At 56.9% G+C, this 20615-nt stretch overlaps 1 protein-coding gene across 1 annotated transcript in view; it reads right to left on the bottom strand.

The window, feature by feature from the left end:
- The window catches only part of LOC145337141 (polyunsaturated fatty acid lipoxygenase ALOX15B-like), an 85696-nt gene extending 66487 nt beyond the window's left edge, over nt 1-19209 (bottom strand). The window contains exons 1-3 of the mRNA XM_080181926.1: nt 18996-19209; nt 17140-17344; nt 12907-12988 (exon numbers count right to left, since the gene is read on the bottom strand). Coding sequence (XP_080038052.1) covers nt 12907-12988; nt 17140-17344; nt 18996-19142 — 434 coding nt within the window. The 5' untranslated portion in view covers nt 19143-19209. The remainder of the gene's footprint in view (nt 1-12906; nt 12989-17139; nt 17345-18995) is intronic.
- Nucleotides 19210-20615: the final 1406 nt, after the last annotated feature.

Genomic DNA, 20615 nt, shown 5'->3' on the forward strand with positions numbered 1-20615 from the left:
ATAGGTCAGTTTGGGGTTTGGGTCATTTTGGGGTATGGGTCAGTTTGGGGTATGGGTCAGTGTGGGGTCTGGGTCAGTTTGGGGTCTGGGTCAGTTTGGGGTTTGGGTCAGTGTGGGGTATGGGTCAGTTTGGGGTATGGGTCAGTGTGGGGTCTGGGTCAGTTTGGGGTCTGGGTCAGTTTGGGGTTTGGGTCAGTGTGGGGTATGGGTCAGTTTGGGGTATGGGTCAGTGTGGGGTTTGGGTCAGTGTGGGGTATGGGTCAGTGTGGGGAATGGGTCAGTGTGGGGTCTGGGTCAGTGTGGGGTCTGGGTCAGTGTGGGGTATGGGTCAGTTTGGGGTCTGGGTCAGTTTGGGATCTGGGTCAGTGTGGGGTATGGGTCAGTGTGGGGTCTGGGTCAGTGTGGGGTCTGGGTCAGTGTGGGGTATGGGTCAGTGTGGGGAATGGGTCAGTGTGGGGTCTGGGTCAGTGTGGGGTCTGGGTCAGTGTGGGGTATGGGTCAGTTTGGGGTCTGGGTCAGTTTGGGGTCTGGGTCAGTGTGGGGTATGGGTCAGTGTGGGGTCTGGGTCAGTGTGGGGTATGGGTCAGTGTGGGGTCTGGGTCAGTGTGGGGTTTGGGTCAGTGTGGGGTATGGGTCAGTGTGGGGTCTGGGTCAGTTTGGGGGTTTGGGTCAGTTTGGGGTCTGGGTCAGTGTGGGGTATGGGTCAGTGTGGGGTCTGGGTCAGTTTGGGGTCTGGGTCAGTTTGGGGTATGGGTCAGTGTGGGGTCTGGGTCAGTTTGGGGTATGGGTCAGTGTGGGGTATGGGTCAGTGTGGGGTCTGGGTCAGTTTGGGGTATGGGTCAGTGTGGGGTATGGGTCAGTTTGGGGTCTGGGTCAGTTTGGGGTCTGGGTCAGTGTGGGGTCTGGGTCAGTTTGGGGTATGGGTCAATGTGGGGTCTGGGTCAGTGTGGGGTATGGGTCAGTGTGGGGTTTGGGTCAGTGTGGGGTCTGGGTCAGTGTGGGGTTTGGGTCAGTGTGGGGTCTGGGTCAGTGTGGGGTATGGGTCAGTGTGGGGTCTGGGTCAGTGTGGGGTATGGGTCAGTTTGGGGTCTGGGTCTGTTTGGGGTCTGGGTCAGTGTGGGGTCTGGGTCAGTGTGGGGTCTGGGTCAGTGTGGGGTATGGGTCAGTGTGGGGTCTGGGTCAGTTTGGGGTTTTGGGTCAGTGTGGGGTCTGGGTCAGTGTGGGGTCTGGGTCAGTTTGGGGTCTGGGTCAGTGTGGGGTCTGGGTCAGTGTGGGGTCTGGGTCAGTGTGGGGGTCTGGGTCAGTGTGGGGTATGGGTCAGTGTGGGGTATGGGTCAGTGTGGGGTCTGGGTCAGTTTGGGGTCTGGGTCAGTGTGGGGTCTGGGTCAGTGTGGGGTCTGGGTCAGTGTGGGGTATGGGTCAGTGTGGGGTATGGGTCAGTGTGGGGTATGGGTCAGTGTCGGGTCTCGGTCAGTGTGGGGTATGGGTCAGTGTGGGGTCTGGGTCAGTGTGGGGTATGGGTCAGTGTGGGGTCTGGGTCAGTGTGGGATCTGGGTCAGTTTGGGGGTCTGGGTCAGTGTGGGGTCTGGGTCAGTTTGGGGTATGGGTCAGTGTGGGGTTTGGGTCAGTGTTGGGTACGGGTCAGTGTGGGGTCTGGGTCAGTGTGGGGTATGGGTCAGTGTGGAGTCTGGGTCAGTGTGGGGTTTGGGTCAGTGTGGGGTCTGGGTCAGTTTGGGGGTCTGGGTCAGTGTGGGGTCTGGGTCAGTGTGGGGTCTGGGTCAGTGTGGGGTCTGGGTCAGTTTGGGGTCTGGGTCAGTGTGGGGTTTGGGTCAGTTTGGGGTCTGGGTCAGTGTGGGGTCTGGGTCAGTTTGGGGGTATGGGTCAGTGTGGGGTATGGGTCAGTGTGGGGTTTGGGTCAGTGTGGGGTATGGGTCAGTTTGGGGTCTGGGTCAGTGTGGGGTCTGGGTCAGTGTGGGGTCTGGGTCAGTGTGGGGTCTGGGTCAGTTTGGGGTCTGGGTCAGTGTGGGGTATGGGTCAGTGTGGGGTATGGGTCAGTGTGGGGTCTGGGTCAGTGTGGGGTTTGGGTCAGTGTGGGGTATGGGTCAGTGTGGGGTATGGGTCAGTGTTGGGTATGGGTCAGTGTGGGGTCTGGGTCAGTTTGGGGGTATGGGTCAGTGTGGGGTATGGGTCAGTGTTGGGTATGGGTCAGTGTGGGGTCTGGGTCAGTTTGGGGGTTTGGGTCAGTTTAGGATCTGGGTCAGTGTGGGGTCTGGGTCAGTGCGGGGTATGGGTCAGTTTGGGGGTTTGGGTCAGTGTGGGGTATGGGTCAGTTTGGGGTCTGGGTCAGTCTGGGGTCTGGGTCAGTGTGGGGTCTGGGTCAGTGTGGGGTCTGGGTCAGTTTGTGGGTTTGGGTCAGTTTGGGGTCTGGGTCAGTGTGGGGTCTGGGTCAGTTTGGGGGTTTGGGTCACTTTGGGGTTTGGTTCACTTTGGGGTATGGGTCAGTTTGGGGTCTGGGTCAGTGTGGGGTCTGGGTCAGTGTGGGGTTTGGGTCAGTGTGGGGTCTGGGTCAGTGTGGGGTTTGGGTCAGTGTGGGGTCTGGGTCAGTGTGGGGTCTGGGTCAGTGTGGGGTCTGGGTCAGTGTGGGGTTTGGGTCAGTGTGGGGTCTGGGTCAGTGTGGGGTCTGGGTCAGTTTGGGGTCTGGGTCAGTTTGGGGGTTTGGGTCAGTTTGGGGTCTGGGTCAGTGTGGGGTCTGGGTCAGTGTGGGGTCTGGGTCAGTGTGGGGTCTGGGTCAGTTTGGGGTCTGGGTCTGTTTGGGGTATGGGTCAGTGTGGGGTATGGGTCAGTTTGGGGTCTGGGTCAGTGTGGGGTCTGGGTCAGTTTGGGGTATGGGTCAATGTGGGGTCTGGGTCAGTGTGGGGTATGGGTCAGTGTGGGGTTTGGGTCAGTGTGGGGTCTGGGTCAGTGTGAGGTTTGGGTCAGTGTGGGGTATGGGTCAGTGTGGCGTCTGGGTCAGTGTGGGTATGGGTCAGTGTTGGGTATGGGTCAGTGTGGGGTCGGGGTCAGTTTGGGGTTTGGGTCAGTGTGGGGTTTGGGTCAGTGTGGGGTTTGGGTCAGTTTGGGGGTCTTGGTCAGTGTGGGGTCTGGGTCAGTTTGGGGTCGGGGTCAGTGTGGGGTCTGGGTCAGTTTGGGGGTCTGGGTCAGTGTGGGGTATGGGTCAGTTTGGGGTCTGGGTCAGTGTGGGGTCTGGGTCAGTTTGGGGTCTGGGTCAGTTTGGGGTATGGGTCAGTTTGGGGTATGGGTCAGTGTGGGGTCTGGGTCAGTGTGGGGTCTGGGTCAGTGTGGGGTCTGGGTCAGTTTGGGGTATGGGTCAGTGTGGGGTATGGGTCAGTGTGGGGTCTGGGTCAGTTTGGGGTGTGGGTCAGTTTGGGGTATGGGTCAGTGTGGGGTATGGGTCAGTTTGGGGTCTGGGTCAGTTTGGGGTCTGGGTCAGTGTGGGGTCTGGGTCAGTTTGGGGTATGGGTCAGTGTGGGGTCTGGGTCAGTGTGGGGTATGGGTCAGTGTGGGGTTTGGGTCAGTGTGGGGTCTGGGTCAGTGTGAGGTTTGGGTCAGTGTGGGGTATGGGTCAGTGTGGGGTATGGGTCAGTTTGGGGTCTGGGTCAGTTTGGGGTCTGGGTCAGTGTGGGGTCTGGGTCAGTTTGGGGTATGGGTCAATGTGGGGTCTGGGTCAGTGTGGGGTTTGGGTCAGTGTGGGGTCTGGGTCAGTGTGGGGTTTGGGTCAGTGTGGGGTCTGGGTCAGTGTGGGGTCTGGGTCAGTGTGGGGTCTGGGTCAGTGTGGGGTTTGGGTCAGTGTGGGGTCTGGGTCAGTGTGGGGTCTGGGTCAGTTTGGGGTCTGGGTCAGTTTGGGGGTTTGGGTCAGTTTGGGGTCTGGGTCAGTGTAGGGTCTGGGTCAGTGTGGGGTCTGGGTCAGTGTGGGGTCTGGGTCAGTGTGGGGTCTGGGTCAGTTTGGGGTCTGGGTCAGTTTGGGGTATGGGTCAGTGTGGTGTCTGGGTCAGTGTGGGGTCTGGGTCAGTTTGGGGTATGGGTCAGTGTGGGGTATGGGTCAGTGTGGGGTCTGGGTCAGTTTGGGGGTTTGGGTCAGTTTGGGGTCTGGGTCAGTGTGGGGTCTGGGTCAGTTTGGGGGTTTGGGTCAGTTTGGGGTTTGGGTCACTTTGGGGTCTGGGTCAGTGTGGGGTATGGGTCAGTGTGGGTTATGGGTCAGTGTGGGGTCTGGGTCAGTTTGGGGTCTGGGTCAGTTTGGGGTATGGGTCAGTTTGGGGGTTTGGGTCAGTGTGGGGTATGGGTCAGTTTGGGGTCTGGGTCAGTGTGGGGTTTGGGTCAGTGTGGGGTCTGGGTCAGTTTGGGGGTTTGGGTCAGTTTGGGGTTTGGGTCAGTGTGGGGTCTGGGTCAGTTTGGGTCTGGGTCAGTGTGGGGTCTGGGTCATTGTGGGGTCTGGGTCAGTTTGGGGTTTGGGTCAGTTTGGGGTTTGGGTCAGTTTGGGGTATGGGTCAGTGTGGAGGATGGGTCAGTGTGGGGTATGGGTCAGTGTGGGGTATAGGTCAGTTTGGGGTTTGGGTCATTTTGGGGTATGGGTCAGTTTGGGGTATGGGTCAGTGTGGGGTCTGGGTCAGTTTGGGGTCTGGGTCAGTTTGGGGTTTGGGTCAGTGTGGGGTATGGGTCAGTTTGGGGTATGGGTCAGTGTGGGGTCTGGGTCAGTTTGGGGTCTGGGTCAGTTTGGGGTTTGGGTCAGTGTGGGGTATGGGTCAGTTTGGGGTATGGGTCAGTGTGGGGTTTGGGTCAGTGTGGGGTATGGGTCAGTGTGGGGAATGGGTCAGTGTGGGGTCTGGGTCAGTGTGGGGTCTGGGTCAGTGTGGGGTATGGGTCAGTTTGGGGTCTGGGTCAGTTTGGGATCTGGGTCAGTGTGGGGTATGGGTCAGTGTGGGGTCTGGGTCAGTGTGGGGTCTGGGTCAGTGTGGGGTATGGGTCAGTGTGGGGAATGGGTCAGTGTGGGGTCTGGGTCAGTGTGGGGTCTGGGTCAGTGTGGGGTATGGGTCAGTTTGGGGTCTGGGTCAGTTTGGGGTCTGGGTCAGTGTGGGGTATGGGTCAGTGTGGGGTCTGGGTCAGTGTGGGGTATGGGTCAGTGTGGGGTCTGGGTCAGTGTGGGGTTTGGGTCAGTGTGGGGTATGGGTCAGTGTGGGGTCTGGGTCAGTTTGGGGGTTTGGGTCAGTTTGGGGTCTGGGTCAGTGTGGGGTATGGGTCAGTGTGGGGTCTGGGTCAGTTTGGGGTCTGGGTCAGTTTGGGGTATGGGTCAGTGTGGGGTCTGGGTCAGTTTGGGGTATGGGTCAGTGTGGGGTATGGGTCAGTGTGGGGTCTGGGTCAGTTTGGGGTATGGGTCAGTGTGGGGTATGGGTCAGTTTGGGGTCTGGGTCAGTTTGGGGTCTGGGTCAGTGTGGGGTCTGGGTCAGTTTGGGGTATGGGTCAATGTGGGGTCTGGGTCAGTGTGGGGTATGGGTCAGTGTGGGGTTTGGGTCAGTGTGGGGTCTGGGTCAGTGTGGGGTTTGGGTCAGTGTGGGGTCTGGGTCAGTGTGGGGTATGGGTCAGTGTGGGGTCTGGGTCAGTGTGGGGTATGGGTCAGTTTGGGGTCTGGGTCTGTTTGGGGTCTGGGTCAGTGTGGGGTCTGGGTCAGTGTGGGGTCTGGGTCAGTGTGGGGTATGGGTCAGTGTGGGGTCTGGGTCAGTTTGGGGTTTTGGGTCAGTGTGGGGTCTGGGTCAGTGTGGGGTCTGGGTCAGTTTGGGGTCTGGGTCAGTGTGGGGTCTGGGTCAGTGTGGGGTCTGGGTCAGTGTGGGGGTCTGGGTCAGTGTGGGGTATGGGTCAGTGTGGGGTATGGGTCAGTGTGGGGTCTGGGTCAGTTTGGGGTCTGGGTCAGTGTGGGGTCTGGGTCAGTGTGGGGTCTGGGTCAGTGTGGGGTATGGGTCAGTGTGGGGTATGGGTCAGTGTGGGGTATGGGTCAGTGTCGGGTCTCGGTCAGTGTGGGGTATGGGTCAGTGTGGGGTCTGGGTCAGTGTGGGGTATGGGTCAGTGTGGGGTCTGGGTCAGTGTGGGATCTGGGTCAGTTTGGGGGTCTGGGTCAGTGTGGGGTCTGGGTCAGTTTGGGGTATGGGTCAGTGTGGGGTTTGGGTCAGTGTTGGGTACGGGTCAGTGTGGGGTCTGGGTCAGTGTGGGGTATGGGTCAGTGTGGAGTCTGGGTCAGTGTGGGGTTTGGGTCAGTGTGGGGTCTGGGTCAGTTTGGGGGTCTGGGTCAGTGTGGGGTCTGGGTCAGTGTGGGGTCTGGGTCAGTGTGGGGTCTGGGTCAGTTTGGGGTCTGGGTCAGTGTGGGGTTTGGGTCAGTTTGGGGTCTGGGTCAGTGTGGGGTCTGGGTCAGTTTGGGGGTATGGGTCAGTGTGGGGTATGGGTCAGTGTGGGGTTTGGGTCAGTGTGGGGTATGGGTCAGTTTGGGGTCTGGGTCAGTGTGGGGTCTGGGTCAGTGTGGGGTCTGGGTCAGTGTGGGGTCTGGGTCAGTTTGGGGTCTGGGTCAGTGTGGGGTATGGGTCAGTGTGGGGTATGGGTCAGTGTGGGGTCTGGGTCAGTGTGGGGTTTGGGTCAGTGTGGGGTATGGGTCAGTGTGGGGTATGGGTCAGTGTTGGGTATGGGTCAGTGTGGGGTCTGGGTCAGTTTGGGGGTATGGGTCAGTGTGGGGTATGGGTCAGTGTTGGGTATGGGTCAGTGTGGGGTCTGGGTCAGTTTGGGGGTTTGGGTCAGTTTAGGATCTGGGTCAGTGTGGGGTCTGGGTCAGTGCGGGGTATGGGTCAGTTTGGGGGTTTGGGTCAGTGTGGGGTATGGGTCAGTTTGGGGTCTGGGTCAGTCTGGGGTCTGGGTCAGTGTGGGGTCTGGGTCAGTGTGGGGTCTGGGTCAGTTTGTGGGTTTGGGTCAGTTTGGGGTCTGGGTCAGTGTGGGGTCTGGGTCAGTTTGGGGGTTTGGGTCACTTTGGGGTTTGGTTCACTTTGGGGTATGGGTCAGTTTGGGGTCTGGGTCAGTGTGGGGTCTGGGTCAGTGTGGGGTTTGGGTCAGTGTGGGGTCTGGGTCAGTGTGGGGTTTGGGTCAGTGTGGGGTCTGGGTCAGTGTGGGGTCTGGGTCAGTGTGGGGTCTGGGTCAGTGTGGGGTTTGGGTCAGTGTGGGGTCTGGGTCAGTGTGGGGTCTGGGTCAGTTTGGGGTCTGGGTCAGTTTGGGGGTTTGGGTCAGTTTGGGGTCTGGGTCAGTGTGGGGTCTGGGTCAGTGTGGGGTCTGGGTCAGTGTGGGGTCTGGGTCAGTTTGGGGTCTGGGTCTGTTTGGGGTATGGGTCAGTGTGGGGTATGGGTCAGTTTGGGGTCTGGGTCAGTGTGGGGTCTGGGTCAGTTTGGGGTATGGGTCAATGTGGGGTCTGGGTCAGTGTGGGGTATGGGTCAGTGTGGGGTTTGGGTCAGTGTGGGGTCTGGGTCAGTGTGAGGTTTGGGTCAGTGTGGGGTATGGGTCAGTGTGGCGTCTGGGTCAGTGTGGGTATGGGTCAGTGTTGGGTATGGGTCAGTGTGGGGTCGGGGTCAGTTTGGGGTTTGGGTCAGTGTGGGGTTTGGGTCAGTGTGGGGTTTGGGTCAGTTTGGGGGTCTTGGTCAGTGTGGGGTCTGGGTCAGTTTGGGGTCGGGGTCAGTGTGGGGTCTGGGTCAGTTTGGGGGTCTGGGTCAGTGTGGGGTATGGGTCAGTTTGGGGTCTGGGTCAGTGTGGGGTCTGGGTCAGTTTGGGGTCTGGGTCAGTTTGGGGTATGGGTCAGTTTGGGGTATGGGTCAGTGTGGGGTCTGGGTCAGTGTGGGGTCTGGGTCAGTGTGGGGTCTGGGTCAGTTTGGGGTATGGGTCAGTGTGGGGTATGGGTCAGTGTGGGGTCTGGGTCAGTTTGGGGTGTGGGTCAGTTTGGGGTATGGGTCAGTGTGGGGTATGGGTCAGTTTGGGGTCTGGGTCAGTTTGGGGTCTGGGTCAGTGTGGGGTCTGGGTCAGTTTGGGGTATGGGTCAGTGTGGGGTCTGGGTCAGTGTGGGGTATGGGTCAGTGTGGGGTTTGGGTCAGTGTGGGGTCTGGGTCAGTGTGAGGTTTGGGTCAGTGTGGGGTATGGGTCAGTGTGGGGTATGGGTCAGTTTGGGGTCTGGGTCAGTTTGGGGTCTGGGTCAGTGTGGGGTCTGGGTCAGTTTGGGGTATGGGTCAATGTGGGGTCTGGGTCAGTGTGGGGTTTGGGTCAGTGTGGGGTCTGGGTCAGTGTGGGGTTTGGGTCAGTGTGGGGTCTGGGTCAGTGTGGGGTCTGGGTCAGTGTGGGGTCTGGGTCAGTGTGGGGTTTGGGTCAGTGTGGGGTCTGGGTCAGTGTGGGGTCTGGGTCAGTTTGGGGTCTGGGTCAGTTTGGGGGTTTGGGTCAGTTTGGGGTCTGGGTCAGTGTAGGGTCTGGGTCAGTGTGGGGTCTGGGTCAGTGTGGGGTCTGGGTCAGTGTGGGGTCTGGGTCAGTTTGGGGTCTGGGTCAGTTTGGGGTATGGGTCAGTGTGGTGTCTGGGTCAGTGTGGGGTCTGGGTCAGTTTGGGGTATGGGTCAGTGTGGGGTATGGGTCAGTGTGGGGTCTGGGTCAGTTTGGGGTGTGGGTCAGTTTGGGGTATGGGTCAGTGTGGGGTATGGGTCAGTTTGGGGTCTGGGTCAGTGTGGGGTCTGGGTCAGTTTGGGGTATGGGTCAATGTGGGGTCTGGGTCAGTGTGGGGTATGGGTCAGTGTGGGGTTTGGGTCAGTGTGGGGTCTGGGTCAGTGTGAGGTTTGGGTCAGTGTGGGGTATGGGTCAGTGTGGGGTCTGGGTCAGTGTGGGTATGGGTCAGTGTTGGGTATGGGTCAGTGTGGGGTCGGGGTCAGTTTGGGGTTTGGGTCAGTGTGGGGTTTGGGTCAGTGTGGGGTTTGGGTCAGTTTGGGGGTCTTGGTCAGTGTGGGGTCTGGGTCAGTTTGGGGTCGGGGTCAGTGTGGGGTCTGGGTCAGTTTGGGGGTCTGGGTCAGTGTGGGGTATGGGTCAGTTTGGGGTCTGGGTCAGTGTGGGGTCTGGGTCAGTTTGGGGTCTGGGTCAGTTTGGGGTATGGGTCAGTTTGGGGTATGGGTCAGTGTGGGGTCTGGGTCAGTGTGGGGTCTGGGTCAGTGTGGGGTCTGGGTCAGTTTGGGGTATGGGTCAGTGTGGGGTATGGGTCAGTGTGGGGTCTGGGTCAGTTTGGGGTGTGGGTCAGTTTGGGGTATGGGTCAGTGTGGGGTATGGGTCAGTTTGGGGTCTGGGTCAGTTTGGGGTCTGGGTCAGTGTGGGGTCTGGGTCAGTTTGGGGTATGGGTCAGTGTGGGGTCTGGGTCAGTGTGGGGTATGGGTCAGTGTGGGGTTTGGGTCAGTGTGGGGTCTGGGTCAGTGTGAGGTTTGGGTCAGTGTGGGGTATGGGTCAGTGTGGGGTATGGGTCAGTTTGGGGTCTGGGTCAGTTTGGGGTCTGGGTCAGTGTGGGGTCTGGGTCAGTTTGGGGTATGGGTCAATGTGGGGTCTGGGTCAGTTTGGGGTCTGGGTCAGTTTGGGGTCTGGGTCAGTTTGGGGTATGGGTCAGTGTGGGCTCTGGGTCAGTGTGGGCTATGGGTCAGTTTGGGGTCTGGGTCAGTTTGGGGTCTGGGTCAGTGTGGGGTTTGGGTCAGTTTGGGGTCTGGGTCAGTGTGGGGTCTGGGTCAGTTTGGGGTCTGGGTCAGTTTGGGGTCTGGTTCAGTGTGGGGTATGGGTCAGTGTGGGGTCTGGGTCAGTGTGGGGTCTGGGTCAGTGTGGGGTATGGGTCAGTGTGGGGTCTGGGTCAGTGTGGGGTCTGGGTCAGTTTGGGGTCTGGGTCAGTGTGGGGTCTGGGTCAGTGTGGGGTATGGGTCAGTGTGGGGTCTGGGTCAGTGTTGGGTCTGGGTCAGTGTGGGGTATGGGTCAGTGTGGGGTCTGGGTCAGTGTGGGGTATGGGTCAGTTTGGGGTCTGGGTCTGTTTGGGGTCTGGGTCAATGTGGGGTTTGGGTCAGTGTGGGGTCTGGGTCAGTGTGGGGTCTGGGTCAGTTTGGGGGTTTGGGTCAGTATGGGGTCTGGGTCAGTGTGGGGTCTGGGTCAGTTTGGGGTCTGGGTCAGTGTGGGGTCTGGGTCAGTGTGGGGTTCTGGGTCAGTGTGGGGTTCTGGGTCAGTGTGGGGGTCTGGGTCAGTGTGGGGTCTGGGTCAGTTTGGGGTCTGGGTCAGTGTGGGGTATGGGTCAGTGTGGGGTCTGGGTCAGTGTGGGGTCTGGGTCAGTGTGGGGTTTGGGTCAGTGTGGGGTATGGGTCAGTGTGGGGTCTGGGTCAGTGTGGGGTCTGGGTCAGTGTGGGGTTTGGGTCAGTGTGGGGTATGGGTCAGTGTGGGGTCTGGGTCAGTGTGGGGTCTGGGTCAGTGTGGGGTTTGGGTCAGTGTGGGGTATGGGTCAGTGTGGGGTCTGGGTCAGTGTGGGGTTTGGGTCAGTGTGGGGTATGGGTCAGTGTGGGGTCTGGGTCAGTGTGGCGTTTGGGTCAGTGTGGGGTATGGGTCAGTGTGGGGTCTGGGTCAGTGTGGGGTATGGGTCAGTGTGGGGTCTGGGTCAGTGTGGGGTTTGGGTTAGTGTGGGGTATGGGTCAGTGTGGGGTCTGGGTCAGTGTGGGGTCTGGGTCGGTGTGGGGTTTGGGTCAGTGTGGGGTTTGGGTCAGTGTGGGGTCTGGGTCGGTGTGGGGTTTGGGTCAGTTTGGGGGTCTGGGTCAGTGTGGGGTCTGGGTCAGTGTGGGGTATGGGTCAGTATGGGGTTTGGGTCAGTTTGGGGGTCTGGGTCAGTTTGGGGTCTGGGTCAGTGTGGGGTTTGGGTCAGTGTGGGGTCTGGGTCGGTGTGGGGTTTGGGTCAGTTTGGGGGTCTGGGTCAGTGTGGGGTCTGGGTCAGTGTGGGGTTTGGGTCAGTGTGGGGTCTGGGTCAGTGTGGGGTCTGGGTCAGTGTGGGGTCTGGGTCAGTGTGGGGTCTGGGTCAGTGTGGGGTATGGGTCAGTATGGGGTCTGGGTCAGTGTGGGGTCTGGGTCAGTGTGGGGTTTGGGTCAGTGTGGGGTCTGGGTCAGTGTGGGGTATGGGTCAGTATGGGGTCTGGGTCAGTGTGGGGTCTGGGTCAGTGTGGGGTTTGGGTCAGTGTGGGGTCTGGGTCAGTGTGTGGTTTGGGTCAGTGTGGGGTCTGGGTCGGTGTGGGGTTTGGGTCAGTTTGGGGGTCTGGGTCAGTGTGGGGTCTGGGTCAGTGTGGGGTTTGGGTCAGTGTGGGGTCTGGGTCAGTGTGGGGTATGGGTCAGTATGGGGTTTGGGTCAGTGTGGGGTCTGGGTCAGTTTGGGGTCTGGGTCAGTGTGGGGTTTGGGTCAGTGTGGGGTCTGGGTCGGTGTGGGGTTTGGGTCAGTTTGGGGGTCTGGGTCAGTGTGGGGTCTGGGTCAGTGTGGGGTTTGGGTCAGTGTGTGGTCTGGGTCAGTGTGGGGTCTGGGTCAGTGTGGGGTATGGGTCAGTATGGGGTCTGGGTCAGTGTGGGGTCTGGGTCAGTGTGGGGTTTGGGTCAGTGTGGGGTCTGGGTCGGTGTGGGGTTTGGGTCAGTTTGGGGGTCTGGGTCAGTGTGGGGTCTGGGTCAGTGTGGGGTTTGGGTCAGTGTGGGGTCTGAGTCAGTGTGGGGTCTGGGTCAGTGTGGGGTCTGGGTCAGTGTGGGGTCTGGGTCCGTGTGGGGTATGGGTCAGTATGGGGTTTGGGTCAGTGTGGGGTCTGGGTCAGTGTGGGGTTTGGGTCAGTGTGGGGTCTGGGTCGGTGTGGGGTTTGGGTCAGTTTGGGGGTCTGGGTCAGTGTGGGGTCTGGGTCAGTGTGGGGTTTGGGTCAGTGTGGGGTCTGGGTCAGTGTGGGGTCTGGGTCAGTGTGGGGTCTGGGTCAGTGTGGGGTCTGGGTCAGTGTGGGGTATGGGTCAGTATGGGGTTTGGGTCAGTGTGGGGTCTGAGTCAGTGTGGGGTCTGGGTCAGTGTGGGGTTTGGGTCAGTGTGGGGTCTGGGTCGGTGTGGGGTTTGGGTCAGTTTGGGGGTCTGGGTCAGTGTGGGGTCTGGGTCAGTGTGGGGTTTGGGTCAGTGTGGGGTCTGAGTCAGTGTGGGGTCTGGGTCAGTGTGGGGTCTGGGTCAGTGTGGGGTCTGGGTCAGTGTGGGGTATGGGTCAGTATGGGGTCTGGGTCAGTGTGGGGTCTGGGTCAGTGTGGGGTCTGGGTCAGTGTGAGGTCTGGGTCAGTGTGGGGTCTGGGTCAGTGTGGGGTTTGGGTCAGTGTGGGGTATGGGTCAGTTTGGGGTTTGGGTCAGTGTGGGGTCTGGGTCAGTGTGGGGTCTGGGTCAGTTTGGGGGTCTGGGTCAGTTTGGGGGTTTGGGACGCTGGGTTATCAGTTGCAAACTAACTGCTGCCCCTGGGGGGTAGGGAAGGGCAGATTTCACTGAATTCACTGCACATCACCCTATCAGAGTGACCCTCAGGCTGCGGGAGGGGGAGGTTAATGGGACTGCCACACTGCCTCAGAGCACCCAACACTGAACTCTGGTAAGCTGTAACGTTTGGTGATTTTTGTGTGGACCCATGGTTCAAAAAGTGATGTCCAAACTCCAGACTGACCAGATGTCCTGCGCTGCTGTGATCTGTATGCAGCAGGTGATGGATTTAGCCCGGTCTGTGTGGAGACGGTGGTCCCGTTAGCAGCAGGAAATATTTATTAGTGTCAATTCTGATAGCATGTTTTCACTCAGGTACTCACTGATAGGCTTCTTGTCTGCTTTGGATCTCATTAATCCAGTGTTCCTCCAAGATGGGGGATTGATAATCACATCGCCTTCGTGCTACAAAAACAAATTCAAACACTTTAAAATCACCGCGCTGGAACAATGGTTAACACCCTGTCTCACAGCGCCAGGGACCTGGGTTCAATCCCAGCGGCACGGTGACACAGTGGGTTAGCGCTGCTGCCTCACAGCGCCAGGGACCTGGGTTCAATCCCAGCGGCACGGTGACACAGTGGGTTAGCGCTGCTGCCTCACAGCGCCAGGGACCTGGGTTCAATCCCAGCGGCACGGTGACACAGTGGGTTAGCGCTGCTGTCTCACAGCGCCAGGGACCCGGGTTCAATCCCAGCGGCACGGTGACACAGTGGGTTAGCGCTGCTGTCTCACAGGGACCCGGGTTCAATCCCAGCGGCACGGTGACACAGTGGGTTAGCGCTGCTGTCTCACAGGGACCCGGGTTCAATCCCAGCGGCACGGTGACACAGTGGGTTAGCGCTGCTGTCTCACAGCGCCAGGGACCCGGGTTCAATCCCAGCGGCACGGTGACACAGTGGGTTAGCGCTGCTGTCTCACAGGGACCCGGGTTCAATCCCAGCGGCACGGTGACACAGTGGGTTAGCGCTGCTGTCTCACAGGGACCCGGGTTCAATCCCAGCGGCACGGTGACACAGTGGGTTAGCGCTGCTGTCTCACAGCGCCAGGGACCCGGGTTCAATCCCAGCGGCACGGTGACACAGTGGGTTAGCGCTGCTGTCTCACAGCGCCAGGGACCCGGGTTCAATCCCAGCGGCACGGTGACACAGTGGGTTAGCGCTGCTGTCTCACAGCGCCAGGGACCCGGGTTCAATCCCAGCGGCACGGTGACACAGTGGGTTAGCGCTGCTGTCTCACAGGGACCCGGGTTCAATCCCAGCGGCACGGTGACACAGTGGGTTAGCGCTGCTGCCTCACAGGGACCCGGGTTCAATCCCAGCGGCACGGTGACACAGTGGGTTAGCGCTGCTGCCTCACAGGGACCCGGGTTCAATCCCAGCGGCACGGTGACACAGTGGGTTAGCGCTGCTGTCTCACAGGGACCCGGGTTCAATCCCAGCGGCACGGTGACACAGTGGGTTAGCGCTGCTGCCTCACAGGGACCCGGGTTCAATCCCAGCGGCACGGTGACACAGTGGGTTAGCGCTGCTGCCTCACAGGGACCCGGGTTCAATCCCAGCGTGGGTCACTGACTGTGCAGAGTCTGCACATTCTCCCCGTGTCTGCGTGGGTTTCCTCTGGGTGCTCCAGTTTCCTCCCACAGTCCAATGATGTGCAGGTTAGGGGGATTAGCCATGCTAAATTGCGCCTGGTGTCAGGGGGTTTAGCAGGGTAAATATGCGGGATTACGGGAGTTAGGCCTGGCTGGGATTGTTGTCGGTACAGACTCGGTGGGCTGAATGGCCTCCTTCTGCACTTGTAGGGACTTTATGATCCTAAGCTGAGCTGCTCCGTTCATCACTCTGCCAGGATAAACTGCTCGCTTCCTGCCTCCACCTCCATTTCCAATGCTGGGCTGCGGGATGCCCTGGACCCTTCTCTGTCACCGTCCCAGATCAGTGCTGAGCCTGGGTCTCCCCCCCCCACCCCACTCCCCCCAGCAACTAACACAATAAAGGTCCAATGTTTGACCAGGGGTGGAGGGGTGAGGTGAGGCTGAGGGTGGGGGGAGACAAAGCGGGGTGGAGGGGAGGGGAGGGGGTAATGTGGTAGGCGGGCAGTGCAAGGAGTGGGGGGTGAAGGCTCACGATGGCAGGCGGTGGGGGCGGGTGGGGGTTGGGGGGGGGTCACGGATTAAGAAGAGGAATACTGGGAGGGAGAGGGAAGCTGGATCCAGACCAGGCTCCTTGACAAATAAGGGGGTCTGAGGGGTAGTATGGGAAGGAGGTGGCATACAGACCACAGATTTTGGGTTGGGGGGGGTGGTACAAGGAGTCCAACAAGGGGAGGGGGTATGGGTCAATTAACAAAAGCATGAAAATGGAGTTTGGATACAAATTAACCATGAATAACAGAAGAGACTTGAGGGACCGAACGGCTTCCCACGAGGTCAATTTTATTTTCAATGTGAATGTAGCAAACCACCTTCAGTCCAGTGTTCTGGGATTAGTCCAAAGCATAAAGTTTATCTATCGCCAGTCACCGTCTATTCCCGGCTAACATATTGAGACAAGATTTCAGAATTTACAATCTTTGGAATTTCTCCCACAGGGAGTTGCAGACACTCCACCCTCAAATACATTCCTTTACTTTATTTATCTGTCTCACAAGTAAGGCTTACATTAACACTATAATGAACTTAATGTGAAAATCCCCTAGACCCACACTCCAGTCCCTGTCCAGGTGACACTGAGGGAGAATTTAGCACGGCCCAATGCACCCTAACCAGCACGTCTTTCAGACTGTGGGAGGAAACCGGAGCACCCGGAGGAAACCCACGCAGACACGGGGAGAATGTGCAGACTCTGCACAGACAGTGACCCAAGCCAGGAATTGAACCCGGGTCCCTGGCGCTGTGAGGCGGCAGCGCTAACCCACTGTGTCACCGTGCCGCTGGGATTGAACCCGGGTCCCTGTGAGACAGCAGCGCTAACCCACTGTGTCACCGTGCCGCTGGGATTGAACCCGGGTCCCTGTGAGGCAGCAGCGCTAACCCACTGTGTCACCGTGCCGCTGGGATTGAACCCGGGTCCCTGTGAGGCAGCAGCGCTAACCCACTGTGTCACCGTGCCGCTGGGATTGAACCCGGGTCCCTGGCGCTGTGAGACAGCAGCGCTAACCCACTGTGTCACCGTGCCGCTGGGATTGAACCCGGGTCCCTGGCGCTGTGAGGCAGCAGCGCTAACCCACTGTGCCAAGGTGGTGTTGCGGTGCCACCCCTGTGTCACGGTGCCACCCCGTGCCGCTCCCGTGCCATGGTGAGAGCTCTTTCATCTCAGCACCAAAAATAATTAAAATGGACAAAGTAACTGCTGACTTTGTTGTAATGAAATGTCTCATATTTCTAGGCAATTATACAATTTCTGCAGCAAACAAAGAGGCCATTCCACCCATCAGGAAGCTGCTAGCTCTTTGAAAACTAATTTATTGTGTTTCGTTGCCACCACACCCCCCCCCCCCTTGACTGCACCCTCCCCCAAACCCCTTCCCCAACTCTGATTGGAATATTTTCCACACCCGTTCCTTTCTGGTAAACTCTGATCCCACCCACAATTTCTCACTGAGAATTCCTTGTCCTAATGAATCTGTAAGATTATAATGTTGGCTTTTGGCTTTTGTTGTACATCTCGCTGTCGATCAGTAGTTGCTGCTTTAGTCTCCGCAAGTTCTGGTTAATGTGTACAGGTTTTAAAAGCACGGGGGAGAGTTCGCTGATCTCACTAATTTCTGAGAAGTCTAATGAAATTTGACATGTCCGCTACGACTCTCACCAACTTTTACAGATGCCCCATAGAAAGCATTCTTTCTGGTTGTATCACAGCTTGATCTGGGCTCCTGCTCTGCCCAAGACCACAAGGAACTACAAAGGGTTGTGAATGTCGCCCAATCCATCACACAAACCAGCCTCCCATCCATTGACTCTGTCTACACTTCCCGCTGCCTTGGGAAAAGCAGCCAGTATAATTAAGGACCCCACACACCCCGGACATTCTCTCTTCCACCTTCTTCCATCAGGGAGAAGATACAAAAGTCTGAGGTCACGTACCGACTGACTCAAGAACAGTTTCTTCCCTGCTCCTGTCAGACTGTTGAATGGACCTACCTCACATTAAGTTGATCTTTCTCTACACCCTAGCTGTGACTGTAACACTACATTCTGCACTCTCTCCTTTCCTTCTCTATGAACAGTATGCTTTGCCTGTACAGGCACAAGAAACAATACTTTTCACTGTATCCCAGCACCTGTGACAATAATAAATCAAATCAAAAATTTGAGGTCACTGCAAGCCGCGACTGAGTGAAATCTGGGATCGCAGCCGGATAAATAACATCCAGCCACAGCTTCTCATTCTCAGGGGGAGAATCGACTTTGAGAAATGGCTGCTGTACCAGTGATGGGGAACCCAATCTCCTTGAAAGGGCGGCATGGACAAGTTGGGCTGAAGGGCCTGTTTCCATGCTGTAAAGCTCGATGACTCTGCGAATGCGCCTATGTATAAATTCTTTAATTGTACCTTTCCCTTCAATGATGGTCAGAGTATTCTCATCCACTAGCCAGGAGTAGCAGGGGAAGTTGTAGACTGTGTTATTCGGTGCTTTGACAGTGACATATTGACAATACCAGCTGTCTTCGGGCAATAACAAGTGTTTATCTTTGTACAGTTTCACCAGCAGAATCTCTCCAAGCTCATGTTTGCTTTCAATGGTCATGGTCTTGCTCTAAATGAAAAGCAAATTCAATGGCTGGTTAGCTTTTGATTTCCATCAGCAGGGGCTAGGTGGAGGGGGAAATTACAGAGGAAGGATTCCTTATTCACCAAGTTCTGCTTTGAGGTGGTCTGGTGACGCAGTCCCTGTCGCTGAGCCAGGAGCTGCTGTTTCCAGTCCCACCCCGGGACTTGGCACCAAGGAAGGTACGCTTACGATGTGGCCAAACAGGCTGGGAGTCAACCAGCCAAATCCTTCCAAACACGCCCATGGCAGGCAGGGAAAGGGAGAGAGACTCCCAGTCAGTAAACACTCAATGTAGGGAGTGGTGTCCCCCGCTCGATCTCCCCAACCCACCTTCCAGCTTCCCCGCCCCCCCACAAGCGATAAGACCCCGGAGACAGACTAGCAACCCATTTTTCCACCTTCCTCCCTCTGATCCCTCCCCCAAATCCCCTCAGTGTCAGTTCGGCTCCCACAATTTCGGGCGGTCAGCACTGCGCCAGGGAACCGGGTTCAATTCCAGCCTCAGGGTAACTGCAGAGTCTGCACATTCTCCTTGTGTCTGTGAGGGTTTCCTCTGGGTGCTCCAGCTTCCTCCCAAACTCCAAAGATGTGCAGGTTAGGGGGATTGGCCATGCTAATTGCCCCTTAGTGTCCAAAGATGTGCAGGTTAGGGGGATTGGCCGTGCTAAATTGTCCCTTAGTGTCCAAAGATGTGTAGGTTAGGGTGGATTGGCCGTGCTAAATTGTCCCTTAGTATCCAAAGATGTGTAGGTTAGGGTGGATTGGCCATGCTAAATTGTCCCTTAGTGTCCAAAGATGTGTGGGTTAGGGGGATTGGCCATGCTAAATTGTCCCTTAGTGTCCAAAGATGTGTGGGTTAGGGGGATTGGCCATGCTAAATTGTCCCTTAGTGTCCAAAGATGTGTGGGTTAGGGTGGATTGGCCATGCTAAATTGTCCCTTAGTGTCCAAAGATGTGTGGGTTAGGGTGGATTGGCCATGCTAAATTGTGATGTGGAGATGCCGGCGTTGGACTGGCGTAAACACAGTAAAACGTCTGACAACACCAGGTTTTAGTCCAACCGATTTATTTGATAATAGACTCACAAGCTTTCGAGGGAAACCTCGAAAGCTTGTGAGTCTATTATCAAATAAATCGGTTGGACTAAAACCTGGTGTTGTCAGACTTTTTACCATGCTAAATTGTCCCATAGTGTCCAAAGATGTGTGGGTTGGGGGATAAGTGGGGTAATATTTGGTGTTACTGGGATAGGGTTTGGGGGGGGGGGTGCTCATTCAGAGAGTCAGCACAGATTAGATGGGCTGAATGGCCCCTTTCTGCTCTGCAGGGATTCTACGACTCTGTGAATCTAAAGCCAGTGCCCCTCGCACCGCCTTCAATCCCAACCACTCTCTGAAAAGCACCAGCTGCACCCTCACACATTTCTTCCTCCCTCCGTCACTCATTCTCTCTCTGTCTCTGTGTCATTACAAGAGAGTGGGGTGGGGTGGGGGGGAGAGGTCTGTGAAATCTGCACTCGTTGTGTTACTGAGCGAGGGGAACATTCAGAAACCTGGGACTCACTACAACACCCCCCCACATCAAGGAAAACATCTGGTTCGCCCAAAACCAAGTCAGCCTGGGGAGAAATACTTACAGAACCGCAGTATAAACCGGACAGGGTCCAGACCCGAAACTTGTCTGAGCTGCTCAGAGAACCCACCAGCGACAAATAGATCTTATCGATGGTGCCAGCGTTGCAATCGTCCCCGGTGTCCAGGGTAACCTCATAATTCGCAGACATTGTGATACAGAACTGCTGGCAGTACCTGGAGCATCGAATAAGCTTGCCTTTATACCAGTGTGAGAGAGGGGGCAGGTCTGAAGTATCTTGGTGGGGGAAGTGGGGAGGGAGATGTTGAAATGGAGGGGGTGGGGGCATAGTGGCCAAGTTTGCATTTCAGATCAATCCATATTTGGTAAATGTGAAGGGGGAAATTTGAATGTTCCAAGAAGTTTGACAAGTCTTAACCAGTTTGGCAGTTTGAAGGTTTGCATTGAGAGTTCTGACCTCAGTGTAAACGATCTCTGAAAGGCAGCTCTCAAAATCCCCCTGCAAACTTTCCAATGAACAATTCACTCATTAACAAGGCTACAATGTTCCAGCAACAGCGCTTCCCACTGCTTTTGTTAATGAGCAGGGTTAGTGTCAGGGTAGAAAAACCTGCATCACTTAACTCAGAGACACAGATATATGGTGTTGACACACCGATCACATTAAACAGAGTGTACAACATCACACATTGACAGTAAAATCACCGCGGATGCTGGAATCTGGAACCCAAAGAGAAAATGCTGGAAAATCTCAGCGGGTCTGGCACCATCTGTAAGGAGAGAAAAGAGCTGACATTTCAATTCCAGATGTTCCCTTTGTCCAAACTAAAAGTTCCTGACACATGAGGACAGCCTTAACCGGGATCTTGGGTTCATGTCACACTATCTGTAACCCCCATGACTTGCCTGGACTCGTAAAATCTCACTTACTGTCCTGTCTGGAGACAATACACATCTCTTTAACCTGTGCTTAACCCTCTCTCCACTCACACTGTCTGTACCTTTAATAAGAACATAAGAAATAGGAGCAGGAGTCGGCCATCTAGCCCTTCGAGCCTGCCCCGCCATTCAATAAGATCATGGCTGATCTGTGGTGGCTCAGTTCCACATTCCCACCCTCTTGCCATAACCCTCAATCCCCTCGCTTATCAAAAACCCATCAACCCGCATCTTAAAAATATTTAGCGAGGCAGCCTCCACCACTTCAACGGGTAGAGAATTCCAGAGATTCACCACCCTTTGAGTGAAGAAGTTCCTCCTCAACTCCGTTCTAAACCACCCCCCCCCTTTATAAGACTTGAATTACCTGTAAAGACTCACATTCCAACCATTATTTTGTAAATTGAGTTTGTGCCTGTATATGCTCTGTTTGTGAATAGAAATCCCACTCACCTGATGAAGGAGCAGCGCTCCGAAAGCTCGTGCTATCAAATAAACTTATTGGACTTTAACCTGGTGTTGTGAGATGACACCTTTGTCAAAGCTAAAAGGCAGAGAAAGTGGGGGATATTTAAACGGCTGGGGGAGGGAATGAAAGATGAGTCCTAGCCACAGAAACCAGGGAGAAAGGCTGCTAATGGCAGCCCATAGAGAGAATAGAAGGTGTGAGTGGCCAAAGAGCAGAGAAACTAAAACCAGAGGGTCAGCTGTGACAGATGTGGGG

This window comes from Carcharhinus amblyrhynchos, unplaced genomic scaffold, assembly GCF_965287045.1.
Source record: "Carcharhinus amblyrhynchos unplaced genomic scaffold, sCarAmb.v2.hapA scaffold_43, whole genome shotgun sequence".
NCBI classification, from domain to species: Eukaryota; Metazoa; Chordata; class Chondrichthyes; order Carcharhiniformes; family Carcharhinidae; genus Carcharhinus; species Carcharhinus amblyrhynchos.